This window comes from Ochotona curzoniae, unplaced genomic scaffold (genome assembly GCF_017591425.1).
Source record: "Ochotona curzoniae isolate NIBS_2020 unplaced genomic scaffold, NIBS_Ocur_1.0 contig_883, whole genome shotgun sequence".
NCBI lineage: Eukaryota > Metazoa > Chordata > Mammalia > Lagomorpha > Ochotonidae > Ochotona > Ochotona curzoniae.
In genome coordinates, this window is record NW_024466599.1 from 49705088 (window position 1) to 49715998 (window position 10911).

At 61.4% G+C, this 10911-nt stretch overlaps 1 protein-coding gene across 1 annotated transcript; it reads left to right on the plus strand.

Annotated features, from left to right (window-relative positions):
* The first annotated feature begins 2325 nt into the window (after positions 1-2325).
* SEMA4C (semaphorin 4C) lies at positions 2326-9291 on the plus strand. The gene is made up of 14 exons (XM_040994060.1): positions 2326-2522; positions 3963-4111; positions 4432-4494; positions 4649-4747; positions 4839-4935; positions 5020-5136; positions 5240-5391; positions 5499-5674; positions 5983-6127; positions 6235-6457; positions 6575-6687; positions 7513-7670; positions 7751-7821; positions 7942-9291. The coding sequence occupies exons 1-14, from the start codon at positions 2414-2416 to the stop codon at positions 8769-8771; spliced, it is 2502 nt and encodes an 833-aa protein (XP_040849994.1). The 5' UTR covers positions 2326-2413; the 3' UTR covers positions 8772-9291.
* The last annotated feature ends 1620 nt before the right edge of the window (positions 9292-10911 follow it).

The following is a 10911-nucleotide window of genomic DNA, read 5'->3' on the forward strand; positions in this document are numbered from 1 at the left end:
GCCCCCATGGGCTCCTCCATCCAGGGAGGGCCTTCGAGTCCGCCCCCAGCCTACCCACATCCCCCCTCCCTCGCCTGACGTCAAGGAGGAGGAGACATTACGGGTCGAGAAGAGTGTACCCGCCGCGGTGGCGCGGGGAACCCGAGCCCAGGGGCGCGCAGCAGATCGGGGCCGAGGGGCGGTGGCAAGAGTGGGCAGCGAGGAGGGCTGGCGGCCGCGCGCGGGCAGGCGGGCGGGAGGACGGCGGTGCGGGCTAGGAGCGGGCCGTGGTCGGAATCGAGCGCGAGGGCGGCGCCCGGGGAGTTGAGCTGCGCGCAGGAGGTGAGTGAAACCGGGCGTGCGCGGGGCAGGGGCTGTGGGGACCCTGGGGCCGCTGCTTTGTCCCCCTGCTCCGGCAGAGAGCGGGGGCGCGGAGACAGCTGTCCGTCCGAGCGCCACTCTGCGTTCCTCGCGGGTTGCCTGGAAGGGGCTCTGGAGCGGGGCGAACGGTGCTCGCAGCCCCGGCGGCCGGAGGGGCTGGCCGGTAGATGGAAGCGAGGTTGAGGGAGTGTGTGTTGTGTTGAGTGTGAGGGGGTGGTCCCTTGTGCTGTCCGGTCCGTGGCCGCGATCCTCGCCAGGCTCCCGAATTGCCCCCCTCCCCGCTCCACCACCCCAGACGGAAAGTTTGGGGCGGGCTTGGACCGAGGCCGATGTTGTGGGATCGGATTTCCCTGCCCCGGCCCCCCGCCCGCCCGTTCCGCTTGGGGAGGTGGGCTGCCTCGGAAAGCAAGGCCCCCGTTGGCCGCCAGGTCCCGGGCTAAATCGCCGCTGCCCGCGGGTAGCTGCTCCGGGTGGGCAACGTCACGGAGTGCACCGCCGGGACCCCGCACCCTCCCACCCTTACAGCCTCTGGCTACTCGTTTTCCCCCGCCCTGGGAGGAGCTGGGGGTGGGGGCGCCGCTGCGCTGGCGGGTCCGCGAACGGAGCGCGCCGCGGGATCCAGCCCGAGCCTGGGGGTAAGCGGCGGAGGCAGGGTCGGGGGTGCCCCGGGATGTAGGGGGCTATGTCGGGGGCGATCGCAGCCCAAGCCCCCCGCCCTTCCCGCGCCGGGGTTCTGGACCGACAGGGGGCGTCCGCAGGCCGAGCTTCGCCACACTCCCGGCGCCGCTTTGTTTGCATTCAAATCCCTAGTGCGGGGGGAGGGGAGAGCCTGGGGTGAGGGATGAAGGGGAACAGGACCCGGGACGGGGTCTTTATCAGGGACCCTTTTTTTGTATGGGAGCGAATAGGTCCCCAGCTGGGCCTCTGTACCCAGCACGGGAAGGCTGGAATAGTGGGAATCGGTCCGGTTGGCCTTGCGTAGGCCGGGATTCTCGGGGTGCAGTCCTGGAGTTTGGAAAGGTTCGTGAGAGCTGGGGCCGGGGTGTGTGAGGAAGCACAGTGGGTGTCGGCAGTGCGCGACGCGTCCCACCCCCGCGGTCCGAGTGGAACCCCTGGTGCTCTCCACCCCCTTGTCCTGCCTGAACCCCTCCTTCCCCAGCTCCGCCTGCCGGTGTCTTGGGGGAGAACCCTGATGAGACCGCGGAGGGCTCTTGACCCACGGCCCCTCAGCCCCGAGGGCTGGTGTCTCTTAGGAGGGTTGTGCGACGAACAGGATGAGGCCCTGGTCATTTCCACGCCCATCCCACCCACTTCCTGCCTCCCTCTTGGGCAACAAAGGGGCCTCGGGAAGCTGGGCCCCTTCGGCTCCCGGCCCCGCTCCCACTCCATCCCTGCTGATGTGGAACGGGGTTTTGGGCTCTGCCCGGCTATTGTCTGAACTGGGGGAGGGGACAGGCCGGGCTGAGACCTCTGGGCGCCACAAAAACGCAGTCCGCTGCACCCAGTGCTTCTGCGGGGGAGTAGGGGGCTTTGCAAACTGTCTGTCCCCCCTTGAGGGGTTTGCGTCCCTGAGCGAGGGCTTCTGGCGTGCTGTTGTGGCTGCAGCGGAAACGAGGTCCTGCTGCTTGCGTTTATTTTAAGGAACTCCCAACCTTTTAGGTGGTAGAAAGGGATCCCTTTTAATTTTTCCTAGCAACTTCCTGTTGCCGAGAAGGGAGTGGGGAGGGCCTAGAGGCCGAATTGGATTCTGAGTGCTTGTCCACGCCTCCTGGCGGACTTTGCTATAGCCCTGTCTCCCCAAAGGGGGACCCCTGTCTTTGTGGGGCTGCAGAGGTCCAGCTGCGGGGTATAGGAGCCCCTCTATAGAGAGGCAGGAGAGTGACCCAGGGGCAGGTGCAGAGGCCTGGCTGGATGTGGGGGCCTGTCCTGTGTCTTGATTCTGCTGCCTTGTCTGTTTTCTCTACTTGTAATGCTGACCGTTTCTTTTCCCTCAGCAGGGCAGCTGGCCTGAAGCGTTGAGCCAGCCCAGCACGTGCGGCTTGCTGCGTGTGCCATGGCCCCCCACTGGGCTGTCTGGCTGCTGGCAGCAGGGCTGTGGGGCTTGGGCATTGGGGCTGAGGTATGGTGGAACCTTGTGCCCCGGAAGACTGTATCTTCTGGGGGTGAGTGTCTCAAGTTGGGAGGAGCAAAGGAACAGGGTAGGGGACTTGGAGGGGACTGCCTGCTGCTACAGCAGGGGTGTAGCCTGGACCCCCCAGTCTTGGTTGCCAGGTTCTAATGGGCTTTCTAAGAAGTAAGTGGGAGTGGTCCAGTTATGCAGACCAAGTTGTGCCTAGATCAGGACCTGGAATTTTGCACATAGATCAAGACCTGGGATTTGCCTCCTGACACTTCATACAGGTTTTAGGCAAATCTCACTAACTCCCGACCCCAGACTTGCCTGCCCCCAGAATGTAAGGGTCTAAGGCCATTCTGCTTTGCTCTCCCTTTGCCTTGCTTCTTGAATTTTTGCCCACATAGCACCAAACCAGGTATAAAGCCACGGCCCTCCTAGTTTTCTCCATTCCCTGCCCTCAAGAGCCTCCATTAGCCTTAGCAGATCCTCCCACTGGTTGCTCCAATGCTATGCCCCTCTGGTGACACCGTGTGTGTGCATGGCATGGACAGAGCTCAGCCTGCAGCCCTCCCTCCCTGTTTGCATGCACCTGCAGGAAGAGGTGATGTCAGGTGTTTGTATCATCCCGGTACTCTGGGGACCTGGGATGAGCTCACCTCCCAGAGGCTCCACTTTGCTGCTGGCCTCTGTCTATCTGTGCCCACCATTGCCTCTCAAGACTTTAGGGCTGGTTTGGGGGGACCCTGAGACCAACTCAGCAGCTCTTGGGGGCCCAGCATAGGAACCGTGTGGTGTGGTGCTTACATGGTCTCAAGCTCTGCTTGCCACATGGGCGGCCCCTCCCTGTAAATCAGTGAGCCCTGACCCATGCCCCCTGGCTTCCCTGACACTTCCCCAGCATGGCCTCCTGGTCCCCCTGCCATCCCATCCCAGGGGTCAGCTGAATTTGGGGGCTGCTGGCAGGATGATTTCCTGAGACAAGGAGCTTCCTCACAGCACTTTCATATCTCGTGCCCTTTTGGGTTGGTACCCTGGGCCTGGGTGAGATCCTCCTGTGCATTCACAGCAGGCAGTGCAGAGTGGGCAGCCTGGGAAGCCGGAGGGTGGGGGGAGTGGGGGGGGAGCGCCCTGCCCTGTGGCTAGAGGTGTTCCTGATTCCAGAAAGGGAGCCCCAACAGCCCAATGGCTTCCTCTGGCCGGAAGCTGTGGCTGAGATATCCTTCCTCTTCCATGGCCTGGATTTGCCTCCTCCTTGCAGGCTGTGGAAAGTCCAAGGGACATTGTCAGAGCCCAGGACTATTCAGCAAGCACTCCTGATGGCCAGTCAGGGGTCTGGGCTGGCCCCCACCTGGGGAGAAGTGGGAGGATGAGGCCTGAGAATACAGGGAGAGAGAAAGAGCAGTGACGGGCATCCGGGAGTTCTGCTCAGACTCAACTCTGCTCAACATGGTCTGTCCCCCACACCCTCCCCTCCTTGTTCCTGCAGAGCTGGCCACGGTTGTACGGCGCTTCTCCCAAGTGGGCATCCAGGACTTCTTGACTCTGACGCTGACGGAGCAGACGGGGCTTTTGTACGTGGGGGCTCGTGAGGTCCTGTTTGCCTTCAGCGTGGAGGCTATGGAGCTGCAAGGAGCGGTGAGAGGTGGGGCAGCGGGAGGGGCGTGGGTAGGGGGGAGAGGACAGGGCCCTGAGGGGGCGTGACTCGCTCCTGCCACCAGTATCATGGACATTGTACTTGGCTTCTGATTCCCCATCTCCTTAGGAGTGAACTTTCCTCTCCCCTGGGCACTTAAGGGGTGAGGGCAGTTCAGGACATGTGTCTTGTAGCAGACCAAGCCTCCAGAGCATTGGGACCGTGCCTTTGTGCCACGGGTCCCCATGTTGCAGCTGTAGGCCTTCTCCCTGTGGGACACGCCCAGCGTGACCTGCTGCTGATGCACCCTGCCTGTCCGCAGATCTCCTGGGAGGCCCCTGCTGAAAAGAAGATGGAGTGTTCCCAGAAAGGGAAGAGCAACCAGGTAGGTGCCAGGGCACTGCCCACAGAGCTGTGGGATGGGTGTGGGGCAGTGCCTGGGGAACACAGCCACTGCCCAGCTCTGCCTTAGATCCAGTGCTGGTCCTCAGTGCAGGGCCCTTGTACCCCTTGTTAACTGGATGTCTTTGCTCCCGTAGACGGAATGCTTCAACTTCATCCGCTTCCTGCAGCCCTACAACGCATCGCACCTATATGTCTGCGGGACTTACGCCTTCCAGCCCAAGTGCACGTACATCGTGAGTGCTTGCTGTATGCCACTGCTCCCACATGCCTCTGCCCTGGGCAGCTGGGCTCACACTGGCTTTCCCTGCCTTTCCCCTCTCCCAGGACATGCCCACCTTCACCCTGCAGCGAGGAGACCTTGAAGACGGCAAGGGGAAGTGTCCTTATGACCCAGCCAAGGGCCACACTGGCCTCCTTGTGGGTGAGTGGACTAGTTCCTCCTCCAAGGGGGTCTGGTCCCCATCCCCCTCTGGCCCCGCTCACCCTATGTATGTGTGTCTCACAGATGGGGAACTTTACTCAGCTACACTCAACAACTTCCTGGGCACAGAGCCTGTTATCCTGCGTAACATGGGGCCTCGACACTCCATGAAGACAGAGTACCTGGCCTCCTGGCTCAACGGTGAGCCCTGAGGCGCTGACATGGGGCTGGGGTACCTGTGGCACACTGCTCTGTTGTCCCTCCTGTACCCCACCACCACTGACTGGACCCCACTTTCCCACAGAGCCTCACTTTGTAGCCTCGGTCTACATCCCTGAGAGCGTGGGGAGCTTCACAGGGGACGATGACAAGATCTACTTCTTCTTCAGCGAACGGGCCGTCGAGTATGACTGCTACGCTGAGCAGGTGGTGGCCCGCGTGGCCCGCATCTGCAAGGTGGTACTGGGTCCTTCCAGTGTTGGCGGGGTCTGGAGGGGAATTGGGGTGAGCTCCCTAGAGGGCCCAGCAGCGCTGACCAGCCTTATCTCCTTACCACTTGCCAGGGTGACGTGGGGGGCGCACGGACCCTGCAGAAGAAGTGGACCACCTTCTTGAAGGCACGGCTGCTGTGCTCGGCACCCGAGTGGCAGCTCTACTTTAACCGGCTACAGGCCATACACACTCTACAGGGCTCCTCCTGGCACAATACCACTTTCTTCGGGGTTTTCAGAGCACGATGGTGAGTTGACTTGGAGTCTTGGGGGGAAAGGGGAGAGGGAGGAACAGGTGTTCGGCTTAGAGGCAGGGAATGGATGTGAGAGACTTGGCTGTGGGTTGGGGGTGGACAACCAGGTGGGCTGGTTGTCCAGAAGCCAAAGGTAACTCTAGGCACCGGCCGCTCTCCTAAACTCCCTGTGGGAGGTGGGCAGAGGGTGTACCCAAGAGCAGCCACCGCATCTCTGCTTGTGTCTACTTCGTGCTGTGTGCCTGGAGCCAGGGGGAAACGGGGTAAATGCACTAACGGCCCCTCCCTCACCATGGCCACAGGGGCGACGTGGATGTATCAGCTGTGTGTGAGTACCAGCTGGAAGAGATCCAGCAGGTGTTTGAGGGACCCTACAAGGAGTACCAGGAACAGGCCCAGAAGTGGGGCCGCTATACGGACCCGGTCCCCAGCCCCCGGCCTGGCTCGGTGAGTCCTCTGGAGGGGCAAGGGTGTGCATTCCCACCTGTAGGCCCCAAAGCCCCGCCCACCCACCCCTGACACACATACCCTGCCCTACCCTGTCCTATGTGCAGTGCATCAACAACTGGCACCGACGACATGGCTACACCAGTTCCCTGGAGCTGCCTGACAACACCCTGAACTTCATCAAGAAGCATCCACTGATGGAGGAGCAGGTGCGGCCTCGTTGGAGCCGGCCCCTGTTGGTGAAGAAAGACACCAACTTCACCCGCCTAGTGGCCGACCAGGTCACGGGGCTTGATGGAGCCACCTATACAGTGCTGTTCATTGGCACGGGTAAGTGAGGGAGTACATGGGAGGGCCCAGGGTGAGGAGGTCTGGGGGTGCCCCCTTCCCAGAGGGAGGAGCATGTGCAGCCCTCTGACGGACTCCTTCTCTCACCTGCTTCCCTAGGAGATGGCTGGCTGCTCAAGGCTGTGAACTTGGGGTCCTGGGTTCACCTGATTGAGGAGCTGCAGTTGTTTGAACGAGAGCCCGTCGAGAGCCTGGTGCTGTCCCAGAGCAAGGTAATGCGTTGGGCGCTACACCATGCTGTCCCCTTTCCTCTCCATGCAGCTCACCCAGCTGGGGCTGAGTCTCAGGAAGCTAAGAATGTGGCCAGGCCTGGGGCGAGGCTGCAGGGTCAGAGATGGGCCTCGGTACACTGCCCCACATCCCCCTTGAGTTATGCCATGGTTTGGCCAGCCTCTTGGTTCATCATGAGGCCCCACTGACCTGGAGCCCTCTGGAACTGTGAGCTGTTCATGGTGCCCTCACCCCATCTGCTTCCTGGCAGTCCCCGACAGGCTGTGTCCCAGACCCTCCGCATCCTAGGCCGGGTCCCTAAGACACTCAAGTTAGACCCCCTTACAGTTCTTTCTGGCATGTTCATAGCAGGTTCCTCCCCACCTCCCAGTACCCTACATTGTTGGTCTGTTTGCGCCTTACCAATCAGTGTGATTCAAACCTGTTCCCCAGCACACAGAATCATGACTAAAAGAAAGCGTGTGGTTGAATAAACACACAGATCGGCAGTCATCCTTGTAACAAATGCCTTAATGCAATGCTGCCGTTACCATGAGGATTGCTTGGTTTGGAGAAAAACCTCTTGTGTGTGTGTGTGTGTGTGTGTCCTTGGCTCCATCTCTGATAAGGTCATGTCTATAAGGTGCTTATGATTGTGTCTGCCTTTAGTAAAGCCCTTCATGAATTCTTGGGGTCTTAGCATTCCTTCTGCGGCACCTCCTTTGGTACTTTGTGCCCCACCCAGCACACTCTTGGCTTGGCTGCCTCACCTGTGGGTAGGGGCACCGGCTCACCCTCCCCTCCTTGGGTCCCTGTTCTCTCGGCAGAAGCTGCTGTTTGCCGGTTCCCACTCTCAACTGGTTCAGGTACCCTTGGCTGACTGTGGGAAGTACCGTTCCTGTGCGGACTGTGTCCTTGCCCGGGACCCCTACTGTGCCTGGAACACCAACACCAGCCGCTGCGTGCCCGTGGGGGCCCACTCCGGGTAAGGCTGCTGGTGGTGCCTGGGGACCAGGCTGGGTGGTTGAAACCGGGGTTGCTGACGGACCCTGCTTGCCCTACCAGATCGGTCCTGACGCAGCACGTGACCCTGTCAGACACATCGGGTATCTGTAACCTGCGGGGCAATAAGAAAGGTGAGCTGTCTTTGTTGTGCCTGCTGCCCCTGGGGCGATCCCGGCCCCCACCCTGTGGCTTCTGCTCTCCTGGGTTTCTCGCCCTAACTCTGCTCTTGTCTTTTCTCTCTGCCGCTGTAGTCAGACTCACTCCTAAAAACATCACAGTCGTGGCGGGCACGGACCTGGTGCTGCCCTGCCGCCTTTCCTCCAACTTGGCCCACGCCCGCTGGACTTTCAGGGACCGCGATCTGCCTGCCGAACAGCCCGGCTCCTTCCTCTATGATGCCCGACTCCAGGCGCTGGTGGTGATGGCCGCCCAGTCCCACCATGCTGGCACATACCACTGCTTTTCTGAGGAGCAGGGGGCCCAGCTAGCTGCTGAAGGCTACCTCGTGGCCGTTGTGGCGGGGCCCTCCGTGACCCTGGAGGCCCGGGCGCCCTTGGAAAACCTGGGCCTGGTATGGCTGGCTGTGGTGGCCCTAGGAGCCGTGTGCCTGGTGCTCCTGCTGCTCGTCTTGTCACTGCGCCGGCGGCTGCGGGAAGAGCTGGAGAAAGGTGCCAAGGCGGCTGAGAGGACCCTGGTGTACCCTCTGGAGTTGCCCAAGGAACCCGCCAGCACCCCCTTCCGGCCAGGCCCGGAAACCGACGAAAAACTCTGGGATCCTGTTGGCTACTACTACTCTGATGGCTCCCTCAAGATTGTGCCAGGACACGCCCGATGCCAGCCTGGAGGTGGGCCCCCTTCTCCTCCTCCTGGCATGCCTGGCCAGCCCCTCCCTTCTCCAACACGACTTCACCTGGGGGGTGGGCGGAACTCAAACGCCAATGGTTATGTGCGCTTACAACTTGGAGGGGAGGACCGAGGCAGCCTTGGGCACCCCCTGCCTGAACTCGCTGACGAACTGAGACGTAAACTGCAGCAGCGCCAGCCCCTGCCGGACTCCAACCCCGAGGAGTCATCGGTATGAGGGCCCCCGCACCTCCGACCACGGCGGCAGGGGACACGTGGGAGCGGTAGCTCCTACTTTGCACAGGCACCAGCTACCTCAGGGACATGGCATGGGCACCTGCTCTGGCCTGGGACAGATGCTGCCCAGCGCCCGCCCAGCCATGAGGACCTGCTCAGCACGGGCACTGCCATTGGGTGTGGCTCACCAGGGCACCGGCCTCGCGGGAGGCGTCTTCCTCCTCTGTGAATCACGGACACGTGTAGGACCTCCTCTCCAGCAGCCAAAACGTTGCGAGGCAGAAGTTTCAAGTTGTGGGTGGTTGTGTGGATTTGTGTTTGTGCGTGTGTATGTGTGTGTGCGTGCGCGCGTGCATATGTGGGCACATAGCCTTCGTGTCTGTTAAGTCTTCCCTTGGCTTGGCCTGGGGTCCCCCTGGTGAGTCACTGGAGCTATGAAGGGGAAGGGGTCGTGTGGCGCTGCCTCTCTTACCCCCAGCTGTCCCAAGTGTGGGGCAGTGGTGTACATATGGGGGTGGGCGGGCAGGGTGCTATACCCCTTTGGGGAAGTGTAGGGCTCAGGGGCCGCTTGGTCCGTCCCCTAGGGCTGTGAATGTTTTCAGGGTGGGGAGGGAGGGTGATGGCGCCACCTGTGTGTTTTGGGGGAAGGGGTGGGCGGGGCCTCCCTTGGCTCCCCGGGGATTCAGTGGTATTTTATACTACGTTCTTCCCGGCCTTGTCTGGGAAAGGTGGTGTAGGGGCCAGGTGGGCGCGCTGTGCAAACGGTCATATGCCCTCACACCCCTAGGAGGAGGCCTCCTAACAGTGTAACTTATTGTGTCCCGCGTATTTATTTGTTGTAAATATCTGAGTATTTTTATATTTGACGAATAAAATGGAGAAAATGAAACCATCGTTGTCACAGGGATAAGGCAACAGAAGGCAAACCCTCAGCTGGACCGGCAGCCCCTCTCCCCCCAGCACAGTCCCTGGGCGGTGCCCCTCGTGCGGTTCCAGCCGGCCTGTGCCCTGCGCGGGAAGAACAGCCCAGCCATGCTCCTCCAGGGTTTTCCCACAGTGCTGGCAGCAGGGGCTGGGAACCAGACCATGGCCACAGCCCCTTGGGAGCCAGCCTTGGCTTCTAGCCAAAGGGATAAGTCTGGGCACCCTGGAGGAGGAGGAGGAGGGAGGGGCTTGCCTTCCCAGAACTCCCGGCAGTGAGGGGCTGAAGGAGGGAACTTCCTAGAAGTACTTTGAGGATTGGGTAGGCGGTGAGCGGGCCGGCTGGTGTGAGGTTCCAGCTCCCCACCAGCTCCGGAGAAGATCCTTTCCGGGAACAGAGCCGCTACTGTCACCCAGTGTGTCCCAGACCTCTGCCCTCGGAAGGGAGGGGCAGGATGCTAGAGAAACAGCAGAATCCATTCCCGCTTCATTTCTGGGGCCAGGCCTGTGAGGGTACAGCCCACGGACCCCATGTGTCCCCTTGACTGTCCCGGCAGTTGATCATAGCCTGGCCCTGCCTTTGCGGGGTGTGTGTGGGTGGGGAGGTGGAAGGCCGGCGGAGCAGACATCTGGCCTGGGGCTTGAAACCCTGGCCTGGGATGCCTGCATCGCCTGTGGGAGTGGCTTGGGCTTGAGAACCTCTTGCACTTGGATTCCAGCTGCCTGAGAACGCACACCTTGAGAGAGAGCCGAGGACGGGCCCCACGCAAGAGACCGTATTTGACTTCCGGACTCCTGGCTGTTGGCCATTTGGGACCAGTGCATCAGGCCAAGGAGGATGTGTCTCTGTCCTCTTCCCCTCCTTTCATGTAAATAAATGAAATGTTTAAAAGAAAAGAAAAAAGGTCACTGCGTGGCGTGGCCGCGATAGTGAAGAACTGTGGAATTCGCTCCAGGAGAACCCGGGCGGTCATGGCTGAAGCGGTTTTGGCTAAGGACCCACCAGGCCCCTGAAGGCGTTGGCTGCGTTCTAGTGATGGTTACATAAAAACTCTGGCCCGGCCTAGCAGCCCTAGCAGCGGCGTCTCCCCACCCGACCAAGCCCGGCCGGCCCTCCCAGCTCGCGCGAGCCGGGCTTCCATCGCCCTGCGCCGCCGGCCGCAGCCCTGCGCTTGGCCTCGGACGCCCTCGCGTGGCCGTGTCCGGCGGCGCCCGGCCGG

What these genes read in the sequence shown, in the direction of transcription:
- SEMA4C (XM_040994060.1), top strand. Translation starts at nt 2,414, where the DNA reads ATGGCCCCCCACTGGGCTGTCTGGCTGCTGGCAGCAGGGCTGTGGGGC. An exon ending in CTATGGAGCTGCAAGGAGCG is followed by an intron (nt 4,112 to 4,431) that starts GTGAGAGGTGGG and finishes GCCTGTCCGCAG; the next exon opens with ATCTCCTGGGAGGCCCCTGC. An exon ending in AGTGCTGTTCATTGGCACGG is followed by an intron (nt 6,458 to 6,574) that starts GTAAGTGAGGGA and finishes CTGCTTCCCTAG; the next exon opens with GAGATGGCTGGCTGCTCAAG.